General features: G+C 37.0%; 1 protein-coding gene across 2 annotated transcripts; it reads left to right on the top strand.

Annotated features, from left to right (window-relative positions):
* The first annotated feature begins 2768 nt into the window (after nucleotides 1-2768).
* LOC147519878 (chloroplast protein FOR GROWTH AND FERTILITY 2-like) lies at nucleotides 2769-24350 on the top strand. Of its 2 annotated transcripts, none has more exons than XM_086591409.1 (2): nucleotides 2769-3318; nucleotides 23349-24350. In XM_086591409.1, the coding sequence occupies exons 1-2, from the start codon at nucleotides 3016-3018 to the stop codon at nucleotides 24165-24167; spliced, it is 1122 nt and encodes a 373-aa protein (XP_086447535.1). In that variant the 5' UTR covers nucleotides 2769-3015; the 3' UTR covers nucleotides 24168-24350. The 2 variants fall into 2 exon arrangements, with proteins under 2 accessions (XP_086447535.1, XP_086447534.1); XM_086591408.1 differs by lacking the exon at nucleotides 23349-24350 and adding an exon at nucleotides 5084-6285 and having other exon boundaries at nucleotides 2841-3318.
* The last annotated feature ends 202 nt before the right edge of the window (nucleotides 24351-24552 follow it).

Here is a 24552-nt window from a genome sequence, read left to right as displayed (position 1 = left end):
GATTAATTGTGGACCAAACCCTAAATTCGCTATTAATAGTAGGACCAAAATGCAAAAGACCCTTTAATTTTCTTATGTCTAATTGTCTATTCATGATGTCCCAAAATGCACACTAATAATGTAATTTTAGATCATTGTTCTGTTGCATGAGGACAAACTCACAAACATAGTATCACTCTGCCCTGAGACATACTATCAATCAATAATTATTGATCTGCTTAAGAGTTGAGATAAACCATAAGGAGAACTTTCCCAACAAAAAAGTTATATTGATTGTTTGCATATACCTTAAGATTCTCTAATTAGTATTGTTCTCTGACTTTTGTTTATATATGTCTATGCTCAGTAGTGCTGACTTGGTTGATGGAGTGTATGAGCTGCAATAACTGATGCCGTCCATGTGATTTGATTACAAAATGAAGCCAGGTGAATAAGAAAATATGTTTGTTTTGGGAGTACTTAATGTGGATGGGATCTAATAAACTATTTGTTTAGTTAGAATTTGGGCATCATACATTGTGAAGAACAAACTACAGTGGGTGTATGGGTTGCATCGTTTCATTGTTGGAGAACTAAAAGAACCAATTTATGAGAGATAATCAAGCTAGAGATGACATATTATAAGCTTTCATTGAGATAGTGGGTATATAGTGGCGACTGCTCTATCAACTAATATTTTAGAAGTCAAGACGCACCAAGTGGTGGCTGCATTGTTTTCTGATCTCAGTAGTATAAAGTCTAGAACCTTTTAGTAGGAAGAAAGTGACCCATTTCTCTTAGAGGTCTCTTAATCTCTTATCCTTCTTTTCCACAAAGTGCATTCCATCCAATACTCCAACCTATACGGCTATACATATCAGCACCTTGCATTGGGTCTATGCTTTTTTTGTTTTTTTTTTCCAACTATTCTTGGATGTGACCACAAATTCACAAAAGACACTCTGACCTTCAAACATCGTCAACCTGGAGAACTTCAGTAACCAAAGGCTGTATCAACTTAATCAAATCAAAACCATCCAGAAAATTCTCAGTCGTCAAACCATCAAACTTACTCCGAGGCTTCCGAGCAAGCATTAACTCAGCCAATGAGTCAATCCTTGAAAGTTTTGGCGCATCTAAAACTCTAAAAGAGAGAGGCCAATTGCTTCTTTGGGTACCCTGCTTCTTTCGCTATGTCGCGAAACAATTTGACATACTTCTCATTACACAAATCAGGCATTCAGGCTTCGACAAAAGGTCCGCAAAGAATCATCACTCCCGAAATAAACCAATTAGCAGGCTCTGCGCTTTGGTTATGGATACTGGATAGTAAGGCATACATTTTGTGCTGAGCCCTTTGTATCGTTGGTTGGGCTGTACAAGTTTATAGCAGAGAGCCAGAGACGTTGGCCATATAAGCATAGGTCTAAATGTCTAATTAACCTTTGCCATATAACTGTTGCATACTTGCATGTGATGATGTGAATCAGGTCCTGCCCCATTTAAGGATCAAGATCTTCAAAGAAGGGCCTTAAGTTGGACGTTGCCTGTCCCAGCAAATCCACAGCGCATCCCGGCCTATTATGTTTGGGAACATAAATGAACTGATGATATGAATATATGATAAAAGTTCAAATCCAATGACTAATAGCATCTTTAAGTGAGACACTATTATAACATAAAACACCAAATTTTCAATAATTTGGTATTTTTTAATTTTCAAAAGAGTTACATGTTAATGAAAACACCAAAAAAAACACCAAATCGGTCAAAGTTTAATGTTTGTTTTGGTATTATATCAAGAGTCACATGTTGATTAAAACACCAAAACAAACACCAAATCGCCTAAAATTTGGTGTTTGTTTTGGTGCTGTATCAAATCTCAAACTGTATGGTTTTTTGAACACCTTGGAGTAGAGTATGGGCTTCTATCACGCAGTTTTGCAAAAATCGGAGAGATTTGAAAAGAGAAGAAAGTAGAAAGTTGATGTGGGACACATTATGCGGTTTATGAAAAACCACGTGGGCTTGAGCTTCTAAGGTGGGCTTCTGTGGCACGGTTTTACGAAAACTGCGTGGACTATACCGCGTCATTTGTCATTTGATGTCAACTATTTGATATCACTCATGAAATTGGTTAGTGTTGATGTCAACTATTTGATATCACTCATGAAATTGGTTAGTGTTGATGTCAACTATTTGATATCACTCCTGAAATTGGTTAGTGTTTTTTTGGCCTGAAATTGGTTAGTGTTTTTTTGGCCTGAAATTGGTTAGTGTTTTTTTGGTTTGATATTTGGATTGGTTCAAATATTTGGTGTTTTCTTGTTTCTCTCCTAGACTTGAAGAAATCAACAAACCTTAACAAATAACTAAGAAATCCACGTCGAATACTAAGAAATCCACGTCGAATTCTGTAGCTAAACAAGTTTGATTTTTTTTTGGGGACCAAATGGTGGAATTAATCTCAGTTGCCAAATTTGAACTAGTTCACTTGTTTGGTGAGAACAGAAAATAAACCTTAACAGGTTAGGGCGACAGTGTCGGTCACAGGCAAAATAGGACTTGTGCTAGCATGGGCTCATTGAAGCAAACGAGACTCTGCTATCAAGCCTTAAAAATCCTCAATGTTCACGTAAGTGACGTAACTACGTTAGAGGTTTCGTTTTATGGAGGACGATATCCCACGAGAATGAATGAATGTACAAATTTATGCACTCTAACTAACTTCAGACTCTGATTAACACAAATCTAAACTCTCAACAACTTTACACATAAAATCTAGTTAGGTGAACCAAAACGGACCACATTGATCTGGTTTTTCTGGACTTTTGCTAAAACAGAAAAAAGTTACAAGATTCCATTACTTTTACTGTACTCTACTTGAGATAATTCCCATTTCCTACCCTTAACTATTCCCTCTCTCTCCCCTTCTCAACCCAAAAAAAAACTTTCACACGTTAAAACCCTTCCTCGAAAACGTCCCAATAAAAAGGAGCAGGCAAAGAGAAAAGACTAGTGTCAGAAACAAACGCCATGGAGAGGCTTATCTCTACCAAAACCTCTCCTAATTCTCTCCACCTCTCCTTCTCTCGAATCGGTCGAGTCGGCGTTCAAGGACTCGGGTCATCTCCGTTCCCACGTGTTGAGTTTGGCCGAGTCGGTTCGGTCTCATTTAAGCCAGAACACTCTTCTTCAAAACTTAAATCCATAATTCGATGCTCTACAAAGGATTCTGTTACACCTTCTTCTTCTTTGACTGTGGATTCGGTTGACCAGTCAAAATTTAGATTCCCTTTTGTCAAGAATATTCCTCAAGGAACTTTAAAGCAAGATAAGGTGATTTTTTTTTAATCTTCATTTTAGTGGTTTTAAAGCTTTTTATACTTGGGCGTTTTTGGTAATTATAAATAGATTCCTGAAAGATACCATTGTCTGTGTTTGTTTAAAATGCTCATTTTTTTGTGCTGTTGTTATTTTAGTAGAGTTTTGAACTTGAATTTTGAAGTATTAATTAACTAGGTTGAGGGATACATTATAGGTTTCTGCCATAGTACATGATATGTGCCGGAATTTTGAGAAACGTCAAGAGATATAATACTCGAGCTCATAAAGTGTCCACATTTTTACATATGACGAGACATTGTCCAACATTACTAATTACTAATTAGTGAAAAGGTTTCTTATGGTGAGAGTGAAAAACAACCGAAGTGCTGCTAATAATTACTAATTAGAAGAGGTGCTGCAAATTGTTTACCAATTCTATCCAAGTCCGAGCAACATAGAAGAAAGAGTGACTGATTTACACATTCCAACCTCATTTTGGTGCAATACTTTTTTTCACGAGTCTCCAGGTATCCTCACCACCTTTGGCGGTCTGAATATGTTGGTTGGAAAATTGTTAGACTGTAGTGTGAAAAACAGTATTAGTAACATATGTCTAGTCAATCATGATCAGTTTAATCAAACCACAAATCTAGTCGGTTCAGTCCATCAAATTTACTTACACGGAACCAAAGATCATTTACAAATTCAATCAATAAATTAATTTCCAACCGAGAGCGTTCTTACATTTTATTATTCTAGCACAGAATTAAGATGATGTCGTCGTATGTAGTTTCAGATCACACTAGGTAGATGTATTTTGATTGCTGATTATGTTGGTCTGTGGGCTATAATTGTTAGTTTGTTTCTATGTTACAGATGGCATATGTTCCTCGTTGGTCGATTGTTGTCTGTATGGTCTCCAAAGTTTCTTCTTAGGTCTCTGTTGGTCCAATCTATATTGGTTCTGACCATAGAAATGAGAGGAAGGGGTGGGAGTAGGAGCTGGAAGGAGAAGCAGGAACACCTAATTTGAGAAGCTTAAAACTAATTAAACGACCTTCTGGAGTGTAGAAGATGTGGCCTGCCTAGTTGGAAGAAGCTTAAAACTAATTACACATACACTATTTTGTTGTTAATTGTTTTTAACAAGACTTTTTCGTGAAGGTAGGATTGGTCCCAATTCCCAAGACCTGGGGGGCCCATCGGCCCTTCCTGGTGAATGTAGGAATTGATCCCAAGACCTAGGGCCATCAGCCAAACCCCACAAGGACTGACCAGTAGGCTGTTGGCTACTGCAGACCTTCTCTGAGTTAGTAGTTACAAATGCTTAGAACTTTAAATAGTTCCCATGTGTTCTAACTTGTAAAAGTGTTTATATAAGCTATGCAAAATTTCACTCCATATTTTAAACAAAAATCCATGTTTAAAAAATACCCATGTATCTGTGTCCAATGCGATGCTCTGACATATTGAGTTTATATACATTATGTTGGTATTTCGCCATGTTAGATACTTCGTACCTGTGTCAGATACCGATATTTGCTTCTGTGTCAGTGTCACTTGGATTGTAAACCACTCAAAGGATTGCCCTCCTATTTTTCACTCTTAATTCTTCAAATTGGGGATCATGTTTGTTTTCTGCTTTTCTTCGAAGTCGTGACGTTATTAAGTACCTCCAATACAAGTTTCCTCCAGCATTTTATGATTTCTTCCCATGGCTTAAATAGCTCTGTTTTCATGAATGTTTACAATATTTTTTCTTTTGAAAATGTTTCAGGCTGTTGGAGCTACAGCAGTTGTGTTGCTTTCAGCTTTGATCCTTCTCTTTGTTCACCCGCTTATTGCTTCTCAAGCATATGCTACAGTTCAATCAGCTGCAACATCCGGGGGTTCTGGTGCTGTTGCTGTAGGGGGAAAGCTTGTTAGGACCGAACTACTAAGTAGTGCCTGGACTGGATTCTTTGCTGGTTGTTTGCACACGCTATCAGGACCTGATCATCTTGCTGCCTTGGCTCCACTCTCAATTGGCGCACGACTTGAGAGCGCTGCAGTTGGAGCCCTATGGGGCTGTGGCCATGATGCAGGCCAAGTGATTTTTGGCTTGTTGTTTCTATTGCTTAAGGACCGCTTACACATAGAGATCATCCAAACTTGGGGTACGAGAGTGGTGGGCCTTACCTTACTAGTTATTGGTGCAATGGGAATTAAAGAGGCATCAGAAGTGCCGGCCCCATGTGTTGCTTTAGAGAATGGGGAGTGTGACGTGAGTGCCCTCGAATCCCTTGAAAACACGACAGTTGGGAAAAAGAAAATAGGCTTTGCTACTTTCGCAACTGGAATCATCCATGGTCTGCAACCTGATGCTCTAATGATGGTGCTTCCTGCCCTTGCTTTGCCTTCTCGATTGGCAGGAGCTGCCTTTCTAGGTATGTTCTTGCTCGGGACCGTGTTTTCCATGGGAAGTTATACAGTTTTTATAGGTTCTTGTAGTCAGGCATTGAAAGAAAGAGTACCTAGGATAACTGAGAAACTGACTTGGGTGGCTTCGCTTATAGCTATTTCTCTCGGACTTGCCATTCTGATTAGCCAGTACTTTGGTTATAGCCTGTACTGATAATTTAATTTCACCCATTGTAGATTTATCGCCTACTTTTTCCCTCCGTAATTTCCTTGTAGACTTTTAGATGAATGGAGGAAGTAGTGAGCTGTTTAATGTGGTCTGAAGGAACGTTTCTTCTTGTTTTGCTGATTGAGGTTGTAGTATAGATGAGGACTATTTATTTGATTCTTCTTGAGATAATCATTGTTGCCTTGTTAATTTGTGGAGGTTAAGAGTGCATTTAAAGAGTTGCTCCTGGTTATCTGTTTGCGTCAGTAAACTGTTGTGTATCAATTCTAGTTTTCTTTCAATTTGTTTTTCTTGTGAAATGTACATATCACATTGCCCAAAAGTAGATTTCAAGCTGTGGATTTCCAATATTTTTTTTTGGTAAAGTGGATTTCCAATATATATTTGTTGAACATGAATGTAAATGAGTAAACCCAGTGTACTCGACCGTCTCGACGTCCTATCGCATGCATTGAACTTGCAAATGATAATGGCCTCTGTTGAAAAGTCTTCGGATAGGTGCAGGTCTAGACATATGAATATATGATGTTTGCAAAATAGTTAGGGTTGCTTGGGAGAATTACTAGTGTCCTGCCCCTTTAAAGGGTAGGACCATTCTACCTCTAATGGACAATGGTTGAACAAGTTAGCTCATATGTGTGTATTTATTAAAGTAAACACAAGAAAAGAATTCCTTCCATCTTCTCCACCCAACAGCGACCTTTAACTCAAGCACTTGCACCACGACTCCACCATCGCTCCCCTTCTTACTCTTTATTTCTCTCTCGTCTATCCTTATACAGTTTTTTCAATTCTTGCAAAAGACACCATAGTGTTAAGAAACTAGAATTCCTTTTGAACTGCTCCATTTTCCCTCCATATGAAAATTTTGGGATAAAAAATCTCCTTGATAATTGATATATCCCAAAAGTGTAGAGCTTTTGCTCTTTTATATTGTCCTATTCCTAAAATCAATGGCTTCATGTTCTTGATGTGTTATTATATCTAATTTATATTTTCTTTTTCTAATTTCTTTTTGTTAGTATTGTCTCTACAAAATTTCGAAATTGAAATAAAATTCTGGAGCATCTAATTTCAATGCTATATGTTGGTTTTCTGCGTAACCACAAAATAAAATCGTTGGCTCAAAGGGGACAATTAAAGATATATATAAGTTAATTTACCGAAAAAAAAAAGGGCCTTCAGAGTTCAGAGTTTAGACTTCCATATTTTTCCTGCTCATAAAATGTCCAACAATTTCATCTCTTGTTACTGAATCATTAAAACAAACCAATACATCATTTTTTGAATTTGTGGGACAAGACAAATTAAAATGAAATACTTTTCAACAAACAAAAGCACAAAAGACAAGGCTCTCTTTGAAGTGTTTATCCCATTGCATTACGCGGTACAGAGTTAGGAGCTCACCAATAGGTGCTCACCAATCTACGTGTCCGCATGCAGAAAATAATAATCAGTACCATCTATTTATATTCTCACCTATTCCATCGAATACTTCATACTTTTCACTTCACTCTTCTCTATTTCCCTCACTTGTTAATGGCAAGAGCAATAGTCCGGAGAAGGCTGAAAATAGTGGTGATTCTATAGAATCTCATGTGATTGAGATGGAAGCGTCAGAAGATGCTATAGAGAGTGAGGTTTTTAATGAAAGAACTATTCAACAAGAAATAGAACTACAACAACCTGAGTAGCAAGCTTTGGCTAGATCAAAGCCAAAGAGAAGTGTGAAACAAGTTACGAAGTATGGTCATGATAAGCCAATAAAGTATTATGGTCAACCGGACTCGGTTGCCTACGCACTGAATATCGAGGGTGATGAACCAAACGACTTCGAAGAAGTTGTTAGAGATAGTCATTGCAAAGATTGTTCGATGGATATGTATGAAATGGTGGAGGCTCGTGACAAGTTTTGTACTTGGGAATTTGTTTTATTGCTTACGGGCAAAAGGGTTTTGGGTTATAGAAGGTTCTCTATGGAGTTGAGTTCCAACATTTGTTGGAGGTACTCCACAAATGGTGGAGGCTCATGCATTGTTGATTGATGCCTTTCGTAGGCATGGCCCTTCGTGGGTATGATTGCTCTTTGTGAGCATGACTCTATGTGAAGATAGCTTTTCGTGAGCAAGACACTCGCGTGGGTGGCTCTTCGTGAGAAAGCAAGATATTCTTTGTGGGTGGTTCTTTGCGGGCATAGCCTTTTGTGGGTATGGCCTTCGGGGCAGTTGATGGCGAGTTTAGAGGACTAGTACTTCTTGTTGGATGTGTTAAAACGGTTTTATGTGTTAAAACCTCACCGAGGTGGAGAATGTAGAGAAAAAATGAGTTTTTTTTTCTTTCTCTCATGTAAAGGCGCCAGTATGCTATGCTGGACACAGGACGCCAGCAAGCTCTCTTTTGGCAAACGATCAAGTTGTTAAGCGGCGCGCTTCGATTTTTGTACGGCCAAAACGCGCCCAATCGTATTTCAGCAGGACTTCGATTGTTTTCAGAAATAGTATAAATATAAGTTTTTTCTATAAAAACTTAACCTAACCAAAAAGAAAGAGAGAGAGAGATTGTAAGAGAGAAATTCTTAGTGAGTTGAGTGTTCATTCTTTGTGAGTGAATTGAGAGCTCTTGTAATCTGTTACTCTTGACATCTAGTAAATCTTGGAACTCGTCAGTGTGGACGTAGGCAAATTGCCGAACCACGATATATCCTTGTTTTGTGGTTGGTTATCTTTTACATTATTATCTTTATTTTATATGTTTGTTAAATTGTTAATGAGAAGCGTTGGGATAGAGCTTGGAGAGAGTTGAAGTCTTGTCTAGAGAGAAGGATCAATCATTGTGTAGGGTTGATCTATTTGTTATGGATAATGTTCTTTCCGCATTGTTTTATTCATAACAACTATAGTAAGTATTTGCAATGTCATCGCTTCCTGCGACCAATATGTACAAACTATCCTTCAAGTTGTTTGTTGTTCTTTCCTCTCCAGCAATGACTTTTAGCTTACCTATAAACTCTCTGAACATACTTAATTGTTGTTGTAACCCTATTGTCTTCTATTACACAGTATAACAAATGGAACAACTTAATTAGATTCAATACTGAGGAAAAAGTAAAATTAAATACTGCAAAATTGATTATAGAACGAAATTTTCATAATGCCACTAGTTTTGAAGTATGCACATCATATCCTGCACCACCTGAGGCAAAGCTTACACCCATAAGGAGTTCATCTTGCTTTAGGCTTGGATCAAGATAAAGTGGTAAAGTGTCCTTGATTCCTAAATCTTCAGATGGATAAATTATACCAAAAAATGAGTTGGAATGCAAAGGAGTATGGAACGCATTGAGATATAACCTATATATATATAGGTTTGCAGTATATATATATATATATACCATGGCCCACAACTTCACCCACAAGATGAACTAGAACCTAATTTTTTGTGGATATGTCCAACAAACTTTGAAGATCACCTCTACAAAATTTCAACTCATTTGATGATGTTTAATAATGTCAAAAGATGATTGCAAAATCGAAAAATTGGGGCCGTTAAAAAAAATTTAAAGTTGTCAACAATTTTTAATTAGGTTAGAGATTTCCAAATGAGCCAAATTGTTGTGAAAAATTTATCCATAGTTAGGAGATCATATCTACAAAATATTAGCTTTTAACTCATTTTGTAAAGGGGCGTGGTATAAACCATGGTATAAAAACCATAGTAAACGGATCCCTCATATATATGCCACTCCCATTCTAGGCGCAGTAATGGCAACAATGAGTACCATATCGCCACAAAGCAGCAACATAATGAATCCATGGTACCCTTATATGCCTGGATTGGACCACTTTCCGCAAATAAAGAAATCGGTGTCCCCGACAATTAGTAAGGAGGGTTATCCACGCACGGATACACCAAACAAGCATAGTATGGGTTCACACTTCACACATTCTCATTTGCAATCCAACTTCTATCTCACCGGAAAAAAGTTGAATTGGATTGCAACTACAATGTAAATTGAAAATGCAGGTACATATATTGTATTAAATATCGTCCACCGTTGTAAATACTTATCAAGTCCGTAGGAATCTTTCCATTGCAAAACCATCCCGGCTTGGTATATGGCCTATGAAATCCCTTCCATATGGAGGGAAGTCACACCTAACCGCGGTATGTAGTTATTGTTTCCGGGATCAATAATCGAATATCCAAACCTGAAAAGTCTTTGAACTCATTATTACATTAGGGGTAAGGTGATAAGAGATTCAACATTTGCTGTAAGAAAATTAGAAATAAGGAGAGAAAGAGGTATGACTGAGGATTGCATTGTTGTTGAAATAGATGAGAGAAAAAAATTAAAGAAAGGTTGGATCTTTTATGAAATTCGTGGGGCTATATGGATGCCCACCATTGAGCTCATATGGGACACCTCCTTATATGTGTTTATTCTGGTAATCTTTTATTTTGGTGTTATCCTGGTAATCTTTTATTTTGGTATTTATCCTGGTAATCCTTTATCTTGGAAAGGAAGTTACCTAGTTAATATAAAAGTAATCTCTTCCCATTCAGAGTAAACTCAATTAATAAGATTTCTCTCTATCTCATTCACTCAATGATTCAATATACTTAAGTTAGTGTAGTGTCCTCTCTAAGTCTGTTTAATTCTAACATGTTATCAGCACGATAGTGTTTAGTTTTGGATTAAAGGTATGTGTTGGTATGTGTTGGTATGTGTTTAACTTGTGATTAAATTGTAATTGATATTGTTGATACCATATTAAATTCGTTACTATCGAATTTAATTGTATTGTAGAATTTTTTTTCGTCATCGGTATGTTATTAAGAGATATTAGTGTACTGTAGATTTTTTTTCGTCATTGGTATGTTATTAAGAGATATTAGTGTATTAGTGCATCACTGTCTCACATTTCATGTGTATTGGTATATGTTTGTTCCATCTATTTTATTGATTACTCTTACCTGTTGGTTAATGGATGAAGTTTAGATTCATTCAACATGTTTTATTAATGGTAGCCGGTGCCCTTATTGTTACTTGTTGATGTCGGATTCTGGGGTTTATGATGACTGGTTACTGTATGTTTTGCATCTGTTTAATTAGTTAAGTATCCATGTTTCCTTTAAAAGGTTAAATTCGGTTTAGTGACTCTCAAGGACAAAAATGCAGAAAAAGTAACTCTTAGGGACACCTTTTTATTTTTGTAACTCACAAGGACCGGGTAGATGAAAAGTCCAGTATACCCTTGACGTGAAATAAAAAATGGATCGGGTAGATGAAATGTCAAGTATACCCCTGACGCAAAATAATTAACATCCCAAACCCGCATCTAAACTTAATCGGTGTATTTAGTATGAACATTGAATGTTCATAGTCCTTGGGTATGAACATTAATTGGGTATGAACATTCAATGTTCATAGTTTTTGGGTATGAACATTCAATGTTCATAGTGAACATTCAATGTCCATAGTCCTTGAGTATGAACATTGATTAGGTATGAACATTCAATGTTCATAGTCCTTTGGGTATGAACATTGAATGTTCAATGTTTATAGTCCTTGGGTATGAACATTCAATGTTCATAGTCCTGTGGGTATGAACATTGATTGGGTATGAACATTCAATGTTCAGTCTTTTGGGTATGGACATTCAATGTTTATAGTCCTTGGGTATGAACATTCGATATTCATAGTCCTTGGGTATGAACATTGATTGGGTATGAGCATTCGATGTTCATAGTCTTTGGATATGAACATTCAATGTTCATAGTGAACATTGAATGTTCATAGTCCTTTGGGTATGAACATTCAATGTTCAGTCTTTGGGTATGAACATTGATTGGGTATGAACATTGAATGTTCATAGTCCTTTTGGTATGAACATTGAATGTTCATACATCAATATATTGTATAAGGTACATTCACCTATATATTTGGATATGAACAATCATTATTCATACACCAGCAGAAGGTATGAACACTCATTGTTCATAGTAAAATGACAAAAAGGGTAAAATTGGAAAATATTTATTTAAAATCCGGGCCATTTGTCCTTGAGAGTTATTTTTCCGCGGAAGGGTATAACCGGCATTTTAAAAATGTAAAAGGCCGAGGGTCAACTTATTTTGTCCTTAATGGTTACTAATTTTGAAATAGTGGGTTAAATGAGTTACTTTTCCCCAAAATTTGTCCTTGTGGAGTTACTCATAAAAACCTTGTCCTCTAGACTTCATTTTCCCCAAAATCGGGCCTTGGGACCAATTTTTTGTTAGTTCTAGTGTAGATGATGACGATGACATCATCTCTTTTTTATAGCCGGCCTAATAACTTTTAAAGGCCAAAGCCCATATGTTTTATTGGTTATATATGGGCCTTAAGTTAATAAAACCCAGCTAACCAGTTTGACCTTTAAGCCATTTTAACTTATTTTGCTGCATATAATTCATTATAACTCCGTTTTGAACGCATAAATAGTTGTTATGATAAGTGATATTTGGTGGTTGTTATATATGTGACTTAAAATACTGGCCCAAATCTCGATCCAATGTGAAAATTTGATGCCTAAATTTTGTTTATTCTGTTACAGTTACTTGAAATATGTCAAACCTTACTAAACTCGATTTTCAAGCTCTTTCAATTAGAGGCGAAAATTATTTATCATGGCAGTTGGATGCCAACATCCATTTACAATCTAAAAACTTGGTGATACTATTAAAGAAGAAAACAAAATGAGTCCAAAGGAAAAGGCCATAACTCTCATATTCCTACGTCATCATATTCATGATGACTTAAAGAATTAGGACCTAACAGAGGAAGGCCCAGCAGGTCTTTGGAAATCACTGAAAGATAGGTATGATCACCAGAAGATGGTCATACTACCAAATGCTCAAAGTGAATGGCTCAACCTAAGGTTCCAAGACTATAAGACAGTTTCTAAATACAACTCTGCTTTGTTTAATATAGTTCCTCGGTTGAAATTGTATAGTGAAAAGGTAACTGATGAACAAATGTTAGAGAAAACTCTTTCTACCTTTCATGCCTCGAATGTGCTCCTACAGGAGGAATATCGAGAGAGACGATTCTCCAAATATTATGATCTTATAACATGTCTCCTTGTTGCGGAGCAAAATAGTAACATTTTAATCAAGAACCACAACTCCAGACCAACTGGGTCAATGACAATTCCAAAAGCAAATGTTAGTTTTTGACCTAGTGGTAGTCGTGGTAAAGGACATGGAAGAGGGCGTGGAAGAGGCATAAATACTAGGAGAGGTGGTCGAGGCTATCATCCTTATGAAGATGGCAATGGTAATAGAAAAAATGATCATTGGAATTAATACTAATGACCAACAAAATAGAAATTGGAATAAGTGGACAGCTCTACCGCATAAAAGGGACTCAAATCCTCAAAACAAACAAAAGGAGAGCAGTGATATTTGCTACAGATGTGGTGGTAATGATGGACATTGGGCAAAATACTACCAAGCTTCTATAGAAGAGGTTGAAAAGTATAAAGCCTCTAGAAAAATGGAAACACATGTGATAGAGAACTTTAATGATGGTACTCATTTGGATTGTTCCGATTTCCTTGAGGTTCAGTATGAGGATCCAAATAGCAATGGGAAAGTTTGATGAGCAAGATTTTATCCTTGGAATGATTTATTTAGTTAATTATATTTTTATTACCAGTTCATGGAACGTTTACCGTTAAAATTGTGTTCTCTTCATAGAAAGTCTAGGCCATGATTGTCGTTAATATTTTGAATTTTCTTATTATGAATCTCCAGTTTTATTTTTCTTAATATATTTGTGCTAGTATCAATCTTTACAAATTTATTTTGCTTTATGTTAAAATGTATGGATATATAAATGGATAAAAGTATTATGGATATGTGTCTGGTAGACTATACCCATAAATGAGAAAGACATTGTGTATCATATCTAATGCTGGGAGCAAGATGCTCACTTAGACAGTCTATATTACATGATTGTCAATTTAATAAGATAGTCTTCCCGTCGTTAGGGGGAGAAAAGCAATGGTTGCTCTAAGAAAGACGTGAAGTAACGTCCACTATCTCATTAAGGATCCAAACAATGAATGTGACTATATGAGATAAGGAGAATGATACACTTGCAAGCGGTTGTAAAGAAAATACCTAAGCATTTAATGATATGGTAAAAGTGACCATGAATGTGCCAGCCATAATTGATATTCCATTTGGACGGGGTCTAAACATGGCGGTAAATGAATCTACTATATGCTAAAAGCGTGGTAGACCTATAGGATCCAAAGAGAGTTTTCCTATGAGAGGAGAATTGATGAACCATCCCGTCCAAATAATAGCCAAGTAATGGCTGGAGCTCCATAAACAAATAATGAAAATGTGCAAATATCCAAATTCACTGAAATGCCTATGGTTGCCCATGGAGAGGCATAGGTACCTGAAAATGAAATGATCGATCTCAATATTCCATGCATGTTCAGGTGAATTGTGGGATAGGAAAGCACTTGTCATGGATGACATATTTAGCTATGGTATAGCTATTGGAACATCAAAGGACAATGATGAAAGAATAAATGAACCACATGTTTCGTCGACAAAGGAAAGATTGGCCAATCTAGAATTTGCTATTCAAGTATAATTAAACTCTTTGAAAAACGTGGTGTTGACCTATAGTAAAATCCGAGGTTGGATTCAATATAGTAGCAGCAAGTTTGGTTGGTATAAACTTGATCGGGACACCTAAAGAATTGGAGAAAACTACTGACTATAGATTTTTGAAATGAAATGGACAAAGCACATGGTTGTGCGAAACTTGGATTTGGATAATGATCCATTTTGACTAAAGGAAGAACATGAGGAAGTTCTTGGTCTTGAAAATACTCTACTTGAGTGATATTGAAGCATTTATGTATCTAGCACAATACGTGCACAAGATCAGACATTGCATTTTCTATTAGTTTCTTATCAAGATATAATTATGCATATACACTTAGACACTAGAATGATGTCAAACACATATTGAGATATTTTTATGGATAACTAGTATGAAACTATTTTATTCTTATGGTTCCACTAATGACTATGATCTAGTTGGCTATGCAGTCTTTGGTTATCCATCTGACCCTCAGAAGGGTCACTCTCAAATAGGTTAAATTTTTATTAATAAATATGCAGCTATGTCTTGGCAATCGACCAGTAATAGCTTCCTTAAATCACGAAAAATTCACCACCAAGCCATAGTGGTGTCAAATGGGTCGGGCCGGGCCAGCCCTACCCTCATTTACCTCGAGGGCCAGGTCGGGTCGGGCCAATGCTTAAATCTCGAAGCCTTTACCCGCCCCTCAACCCTCTTGAGAGGGCTTGAGGGCTGATAGGGTTATATACTAAAAGCATTACTTTTGTATTAACTCTAATTCTTTATATTTTGGATAAGAATTATATGGGCAAATATTATGCATATTATATATGTTATTAGTTATATGCATGTGTCTAATACTTTATGTTGTAGATGATATGGTGTGAACACACAGAAGATCATATCATCAATACCGTATAAAGTATAAGTAATCGTTCACAACCTAGATGGATTTGGACAAACCATTGGTACGGTTGTAGTATAATCTGGTATTCGTTTATCTTGACTATAGGATTACACTTGTAATGCCCGTATTTAAAATACGTATTTATTAATTAATTAATTAATTTAATTATTTATTTAAAATTCGCTTGATTGGATTTGGGATATGTGGGCCTGATTTTCGGGCCCGAAATCCGTTGGGCTTTAGGTTTCAAACCCAAGTATATATTCATATTTTTTCTAGAGAATAGGGTTTCGAGATAAAAATAAAATAAAAAATGGAGGTGGAGATAAAAGCTCGTTGGTTAGAGCGTTGGAGCGCGACGATTCGGACTAAGAAGGATTCGTCGAGCTGTTAATTAATGTGAGTAGTTACGTTTTTTCTTTTTCATAAAAACTAAAGTTTTAGAATAAAACATTTACTGTTAGAGTTTTTGTTCTCGCTCAGTTTCTATTTTTCCTATGTCGGGTTATTTTTCTCATCCTGCGGAATTCTTGGGACTGGTTAGATGTTAGTATAGTTATTCACTTAATCATTGAAATCCTTAATTGAACTGTTGGAGCTTTGAAGAGGTCGTTAATGGTGGCCAAAGCTATAACCAAGAAATCGCCAGTAAAAATTTATGTGTGAACTGTTAGTGTTGTGTTTTTATGTTGATTGAAGATTGGTGGTAGTAAGGGGATGAATGTCGGGTTTAGAATTGTTGATAGGTGCTGTTGGAAGCTTGTAGAAGTCGTTAATGGCTGCTTGAGATCGCGAGTCCGTGGATTAGTAATACATATTTTAAATCTTGATGTTTAGTAATATATTTCGCTTTTGTTTTGATGGGATGATGTTTGGTGGTAGTGGAGGTTTGATTGGGTGCTTGGGAGTGTGGTGGAAGTTGAACACCGGCAATGGCGGTCGAGATCCGTTGGAGAGTGATCTCGACAATTGCCAAAACCGTGTTGGTGTGAATTAATGATGTCGGTTTTTCTTTAGGAGTCCAACCGCTTGGTTGAAAAGGGGTGGTGTATGGAGAAGTGGTGGCGGACTTGAAAGCACCGGTGGTAGTAGGATGGAGAAGACGACCTGTTGGGGTCGGATTGGGGCTTGGGCTTAGTTGGTTTTCCTTTGGGTCAGTTCTATTTTGTTAGTGATGGGCCGATATTTAATCTTTGAGTTAGGGCGGTTCTATTTTTGGTTGGGGCTGCTCTAATTTTGTTTACATTGGCCGGTTTTTTTTATTTTTGGTAGGTATGTTTCATTATTGTTTTAAGTGGATATGTTCCTCTAGATATTTCTAGTTGGGCTAAATCTATTGTTGGGCGGGTTTCGGTTTGGTTTTTATGTTGGATCCGCTAACATTATTTGAATCTTTGGTCGAGTCATAGGCTTGGCTAGTTGGGTCCGAACCATGACCTTAACCATTACCTTAGTCATGAGCCCATGAGCCACCTTAGCCATGCACTATGGCCCTGACTAGTTGAACATGGAAACGATAATTTGACTTTGACAATGACAAAGTTGACTTTGACCGTTGACCGCCGAATCGAGAATGTTTTTTTTTCCAGATTTTCACATATTTAAGAATATGGACAAATGTAGTAATAAAATATTATCAAAATTTGTATAACCTTGTTTGTTATTATCTAATTAAGATTGGCGTGAGTAGTGTGTAGAACATATAAATATTGGCACGTAACAAGAGAGGAACTCTTATAAGACTTAGATATATACGTTTCTATGAGAATTAAACTACACATGCATGGACTCGGATTCACATAAATATATTTGGCTTTGATGGGGAATTGAGTTCACATAAATATATTGAACGAATACATTACATGATTGATTACTATTACGAGTTGCTACTTAAATGAATTGTAGTATTTATGAAGGCTTGAGATATTCCATAGTGCAATATATGATTGGCACGTTAAAAAATAAGTGAGATTTGATATAGAGATATTTGGATATCGTGCAATGAATAGTATTGGCATGTAATAATGTGGATTGTATTATAACGAGAAACGTTGAGCTTCAGTACAATTAAGTATACTGGCATTAGATAGAATAAGAATTATTCTGAGATATAAATGTATGACACTTGAATAAATTACGTAACGAAAATCCTAGAACCTAGCTACCACAACTCATGTGATTTGGCCCTAGTGATGGGCGTATGTGATATGATTGGCCCTTTTGGCGTTTCAGTGAATCTGAATGGCCCTTCGGGCGTAAGTAATTTGATTGGCCCTTCTAGCATTTCAGTGAATCTGAATGGCCCATCTGGAGTAGCTGAATAGTGGCTTGATTATTCCGTTCGCAAAATTAGAACGAGATGCGCGATATTTTATGCCGTATAATGGCAGTACTCACATAATGGCTTTCGTGGTGAGGGTTATCCGGTGTCGCGATCCCGCCGGGGGTAGTTACGCACGGAGTGGTTCATTATGTGAGGGGAGGCATGTGGATGTACATGTTCGGCGTTGGGAAGCGATTGTGGTAGCAAGGGAAACTAGGTAAGACATAGATACGACATGATTTTAGGGACACACAAAGAAAGCCTTAAATAATATAATTATGATAATATGTTGGTTAATGATATATCTTTAAATATATGATTGTATGTAGTTTTGCAGAAAGGTGGGTCAACCTAATTACTTGTGTAAAGACGTCCCACTCTGTAATTGAGCATGAAATGCGGTAAGTATAGAATATGCTTGGCTGGTTATTAGTTTAGTTAAAACCTAAGGCGCCTCGGTGGAGGAACTAAATGCCTTTGTATTATTGTTGAGAAATTAAGGCGCCTTAGTGGAGGAACTACCTGCCTTAATTATGGTACCTAAGGATGTTGTATTATTCGTTAGAGGTTAAAGCGCCTCGGTGGAGGAACTAACTGCCTTATTTAGTGTGTAAATATATATATAAGTATATGTTGTATTTTAGGGCTACTCACACCAGCATTGTTTATAATGCTGACCCGATTTGCATGTTTGTTTATCGGGTGTGCTCATTAAATGAACATAATTGATAAGTTTTGATAGGTTTAGTGTTGAAGAAGGTTGGTTGCTATTTGTGGTTTGCGTTAGCGTCACATTTCAAGATAGGTTTTGTTTCCCTTGAGGTGATATAAATTTTTAGTTGAGACAATGTTATTTGTATTTTCATTTGAAATTTTAAATAAAGAGTTATTGGGAAGAGATTTGTAACCTAATCTTATTTGTGAATTTTTTGTAATGAAGAGGACTTTTGTTTATTCTAAAATTTTTATTGGTTTTTAATTATCCACATATTTAAACTGTTTATGGGTTTTTGGAAGTTGAGAGTGCATCACACCTCGAAAATCGAAGAGTCGGGAACAAATATTGTTTTTCCGAATTCTGTCAAAATTCGGGGTGTGACAACACTAGTACATTTTGTGTGTATTGAACAGGACCAAGTGAGGTTGTTTATCTTTATACTGACTGTATAAGAGAATAAACACCTCTGTTATTATGGATGTTTGTCCTCTTAATCCGGATATAATAACGGGCACTTACGTGCATTGTGCATTGCTTTAAATCATCAATGAGTGAGATTCATTTGTGAATCAACAAACTCGATGGATTGGGTAATGACATTGTATGTAAGGTGTGATGTTGATTATAGAAGGAACTCCGGACCCGCAGAAGTCGGGTTGATGATGTCCCCTTGAGGAGCTCAAAAGATTGTCATGTAAACCCCGCGGCAGGTGGATTTATTCTGACATGACAATGAGATTGAGTGGTACTACTCAAGGACATAAGATGTTGATTAATGTAGTTGTCAGTAACTTAACTTAATCAACGGACATTCGATATCTTAAACATGGGGAGATCAACAAGCATATAATATAGAGCCTATAAACGCTGACACATAATTTGGGATTAGGGCGGTAGTGCAACAATGACATTTAGTGGAATAAGTCATTTGTTGACGGACTTAGGCTGTGTGTTCTGGGTGAACATGGGAAGCCCAAGTCCGTCAGGAGGCCCAACCCTAATTTCTCCTCATGGTCCCTGTTGTAGCCTATAAATAGAATACTCTCTCTCTGGCCGAAATTCACTATTCACTATATTAGAAAAAGAGGCAAGGAAAGATAGATCTAAAATTGGATCTAGCTTTGTGAGAAAGAAGGGGGTTGGTAGATCGTTGTCCACACAACGTGCAATCTATTCTAAATGAATACAACAGAAGATAAAGGGGTTGATTGTTGATTCGGATTCATAAAGCTTGGATTCTCAGAGTTATCTAAACCAGATCGAAAAGGTATGTTTTCTATCCAAAACCGTGAACCCCATTGATTCCGCTGCGCATGGGTTCTCGTGGTTTGTAGAAATTTGTATTCTGAAATAACGGTTCCTACAGGATGAACGTGAGAGCCAAATACTATGTTATACATTTAATTTACAAAATAAATTTAGAAACATTAGTTAAAAATGATAAAATCGAATGCACTTCACAATTAAACCTTCAAACTACTAAAACAACTTGTTAAAGTTGTATTAATCAATTAAGATTAGTTAAATTCATTTCATAAAATATTATATTTAAATTATAAGGTTGGCAAACTTAATAGATAAACGTTCTTTTAAGTGATTTTTAGCATATTAATGCTAAAATAAAATATATTGTATAAAGTTTTATTAAAATATATGTAATAATAAATGTTGAGGGCCTAATGAGGGTCAGGCTTAAGGGATGACTTAAGTTTCAAAGTCTAGGCCCTTACCCTCCCCACAAAGGCTTGAGGATCGAGTAGGCCTAACCCATGAATGTATAAAGGCCTCATTTTGAGGGCTTTTTCGGCCCATGGGCCGGGTCGGGGCGGGCAGGCTGAGGGTTTGAGGGCCATTTTGACACCCCTACCAAGCCATATAAAGACTTGTTTTTATCAGGGGGATAATAGAACAGGAGGAGCATCCTAAAGAATGTGTCCCACCAAGTCATGTAAATACATGTTTTTATCAGGGGAGAAATAGAACAGGGGGAGCATCCTGAAGAATATATCCCATGACATATGCACTGTACTCTTTTTCCTTATCTAGGTTTTATCCCACTGGGTTTTCCTAGTAAAGGTTTTAACAAGGCATTATTAAGCAAGTCACAATACTATTTCAATGATTCTGAGGAATGTTGTACTCTTTTTCCTTCGATTTGGTTTTTCCCATTGGGTTTGTCCTTAACAAGGGTTTTAATGAGGCAATTGTCATTGGATAGTTATAGTGCATTCAGAAAAATGCTACAAAAGATGTATCCACCAGAATTTCCACAAGAATGGTGGACATCGAAGGAGAACTGTTAAGAAATCAGTGGGCCTATATGGATGCCCACCATTGAGTCCATATGGGACACCTCCTTATATGTATTTATCCTAGTAATCCTTTGTCTTGGTGTTTATCCTGATAATCTTTTATCTTGGTGTTTTTCCTTGTAATCCTTTGTAATCTTTTATTTTGGTGTTTATCCTGGTAATCTTTTATCTTTGAAAGGAGATTACCTAGTTATATATAAAATTAACCTCCTCCCATTCAGATTAAACTCAATTAATAAGATTTCTCTCTATCTCATTCTCTCCATGATTCAATATATTTAAGTTAGTGTGGTGTTCTTTCTAAGTCTGTTTAATTCTAACAGGATCTCCTTTAGTTTTTTTTAGTGACTGAATATTCCTCAAGGAACTTTAAAGCAAGATAAGGTGAATTTTTTTTAATCATAATTTTAGTGGTTTTAAAGCTTTTTATACTTGGGCGTTTTTGGTAATTATAAATAGATTCATGAAAGATACCATTGTTTGTGTTTGTTTAAAATGCTCATTTTTTTGTGCTGTTGTTATTTTGTAGAGTTTTGAACTTGAATTTTGAAGTATTAATTAACTAGGTTGAGGGATACATTATAGGTTTCTGCCATAGTACATGATATGTGGCGGAATTTTGAGAAACGTCAAGAGATATAACACTCGAGCTCATAAAGTGTCCACATTTTTACATACGACGAGACATTGTGATTGTGACGGTCCAACATTGAATATAAAAATGCTTTCAGCCATCGGGATTGAGGCCTTTTGGCTTTCTGAAACACAATCCTCAAAATGGAAAGTCTAGGACAATAGTTTTTTTTGGTAGTTTTTCGGTTTTTCCAACCTTTTTCTTCCTCGGGGGTTATACTTCGAATGATCAAAACGCAGAATTTGAGCGTTTTCTATCGTTTTTCTTATGGTGTTAGTGGATTTTTAACCGGTCTGTGCTAACAAGTAACAACTAAGAACAGCGAATAGTTTAAGAGGAAGTGCCCAATAATTACTAATTACTGAAACTTATGGTGGGAGTGAAAAACAACCGAAGTGCTGCAAATTGTTTACCAATTCTATCCAAGTCCGAGCAACATAGAAGAAAGAGTGACTGATGCACACATTCCAACCTCATTTTGGTGCATTACTTTTTTCACGAGTCTCCAGGTATCCTCACCACCTTTGGCGGTCTGAATATGTTGGTTGGAAAATTGTTAGACTGTAGTGTGAAAAACAGTATTAGCAACATATGTCTAGTCAATCATGATCAGTTTAATCGAACCACAAAACCTGATCAATCAAATCTAGTCGGTTCAGTCCATCAAATTTACTTACACGGAATCAAAGATCATTTACAAATTCAATCAATAAATTAATTTCCAACCGAGAGCGTTCATACATTTTATTATTCTAGCACAGAATAAAGATGATGTCGTCGTATGTAGTTTCAGATCACACTAGGTAGATGTATTTTGATTGCCGATTATGTTGGTCTGTGGGCTTTCATTGTTAGTTTGTTTCTATGTTACTGATGGCATATGTTCCTCGTTGGTCGATTGTTGTCTGTATGGTCTCCAAAGTTTCTTTTTAGGTCTCTGTTGGTCCAATCTATATTGGTTCTGACCATAGAAATGAGAGGAAGGGGTGGGAGTAGGAGCTGGAAGGAGAAGCAGGAACACCTAATTTGAGAAGCTTAAAACTAATTAAACGACCTTCTGGAGTGTAGAAGATGTGGCCTGCCTAGTTGGAAGAAGCTTAAAACTAATTACACATACACTATTTTGTTATTAATTGTTTTTAACAAGACTTTTGGAAGCCATAAACCTTTCCTCGTGAAGGTAGGATTGGTCCCAATTCCCAAGACTTAGGGGGCCCATCGGCCCTTTTGGTGAATGTAGGAAATGATCCCAAGACCTAGGGCCATCAGCCAAAACCCCCCAAGGACTGACCAGTAGGCTGTTGGCTACTGCAGACCTCTGAGTTAGTAGTTACAAATGCTTTAGAACTTTAAATAGTTCCCGTGTGTTATGACTTGTAAAAGTGTTTATATAAGCTATGCAAAATTTCACTCTATATTTTAAACCAAAATCTAGGTTTTAAAAATGAGCATGTCTTCAGTGCGGAGGTAATATGGGTCTCTGGATCAGTACTTTTGCCATTAAATACACACGCACTTTTTGGTATGAGGGGCTGAGGTGTAATGGTGCACCATACATCTCGTACACCATAGATTTACTCTTAAAAATGAGATGCTCTGACATATGTTGGTATTTTGCCATGTCAGATATTTCGTACCTGGTGTCAGTGTCACTTAGATTGTAAGCCACTCAAAGGATTGCCCTCCTATTTTTCACTCTTAATTCTTCAAATTGGGGATCATGTTTGTTTGCTGCTTTTCTTCGAAGTCGTGACGTTATTAAGTACCTCCAAATACAAGTTTCCTCCAGCATTTTATGATTTCTTCCCACGGCTTAAATAGCTCTGTTTTCATGAATATTTACAATATTCTTTTTTGAAAATGTTTCAGGTTGTTGGAGCTACAGCGGTTGTGTTGCTTTCAGCTTTGATCCTTCTCTTTGTTCACCCGCTTATTGCTTCTCAAGCATATGCTACAGTTCAATCAGCTGCAACATCCGGGGGTTCTGGTGCTGTTGCTGTAGGGGGAAAGCTTGTTAGGACCGAACTACTAAGTAGTGCCTGGACTGGATTCTTTGCTGGTTGTTTGCACACGCTGTCAGGACCTGATCATCTTACTGCCTTGGCTCCACTCTCAATTGGGCGTACCCGGCTTGAGAGCGCTGCAGTTGGAGCCCTATGGGGCTGTGGCCATGATGCAGGCCAAGTGATTTTTGGCTTGTTGTTTCTATTGCTTAAGGACGGCTTACACATAGAGAACATCCAAACTTGGGGTACAAGAGTGGTGGGCCTTACCTTACTAGTTATTGGTGCAATGGGAATTAAAGAGGCATCAGAAGTGCAGGCCCCATGTGTTGCTTTAGAGAATGGGGAGTGTGACGTGAGTGCCCTCGAATCCCTTGAAAACACGACAGTTGGGAAAAAGAAAGTAGGTTTTGCTACTTTCGCAACTGGAATCATCCATGGTCTGCAACCTGATGCTCTAATGATGGTGCTTCCTGCCCTTGCTTTGCCTTCTCGATTGGCAGGAGCTGCCTTTCTAGGTATGTTCTTGCTCGGGACCGTGTTTTCCATGGGAAGTTATACAGTTTTTATAGGTTCTTGTAGTCAGGCATTGAAAGAAAGAGCACCTAGGATAACTGAGAAACTGACTTGGGTGGCTTCGCTTATAGCTATTTCTCTCGGACTTGCCATTCTGATTAGCCAGTAATTTAATTTCACCCATTGTAGATTTATCGTCTACTTTTTCCCTCCGTAATTTCCTTGTAGTCTTTTAGATGAATGGAGGAAGTATTGAGCTGTTTACTGTGGTCTAAAGGAACGTTTCTTCTTGTTTTGCTGATTGAGGTTGTAGTATAGATGAGGACTATTTATTTGATTCTTCTTGAGATAATCATTGTTGCCTTGTTAAATTGTGGAGGTTAAGAGTGCATTTAAAGAGTTGCTCCTGGTTACATGTTTGCGTCAGTAAACCGTTGGATTTATCCCTCACATGAGGAGGAAAGGATTTTATTATGTGTGGAAATGTTAGAGTCGACCAGCGCTTCAGTTAATATTGACCAAAGCGACCCATGCCATGCCGTAAAGACTTCCAA

The sequence above is a fragment of the Coptis chinensis genome, chromosome 2 (genome assembly GCF_015680905.1).
Source record: "Coptis chinensis isolate HL-2020 chromosome 2, ASM1568090v1, whole genome shotgun sequence".
Taxonomy (NCBI): Eukaryota; Viridiplantae; Streptophyta; class Magnoliopsida; order Ranunculales; family Ranunculaceae; genus Coptis; species Coptis chinensis.
Note: the sequence above shows the minus strand (reverse complement) of the source record. Positions and strands in the feature narration are given on the sequence as shown.

Bases quoted from the DNA above. Each gene is read 5' to 3' on its own strand.
- LOC147519878 (XM_086591408.1), top strand. From the start codon at position 3,016: ATGGAGAGGCTTATCTCTACCAAAACCTCTCCTAATTCTCTCCACCTC. The intron at 3,319-5,083 runs GTGATTTTTTTT...AAAATGTTTCAG, and splicing joins GAACTTTAAAGCAAGATAAG to GCTGTTGGAGCTACAGCAGT.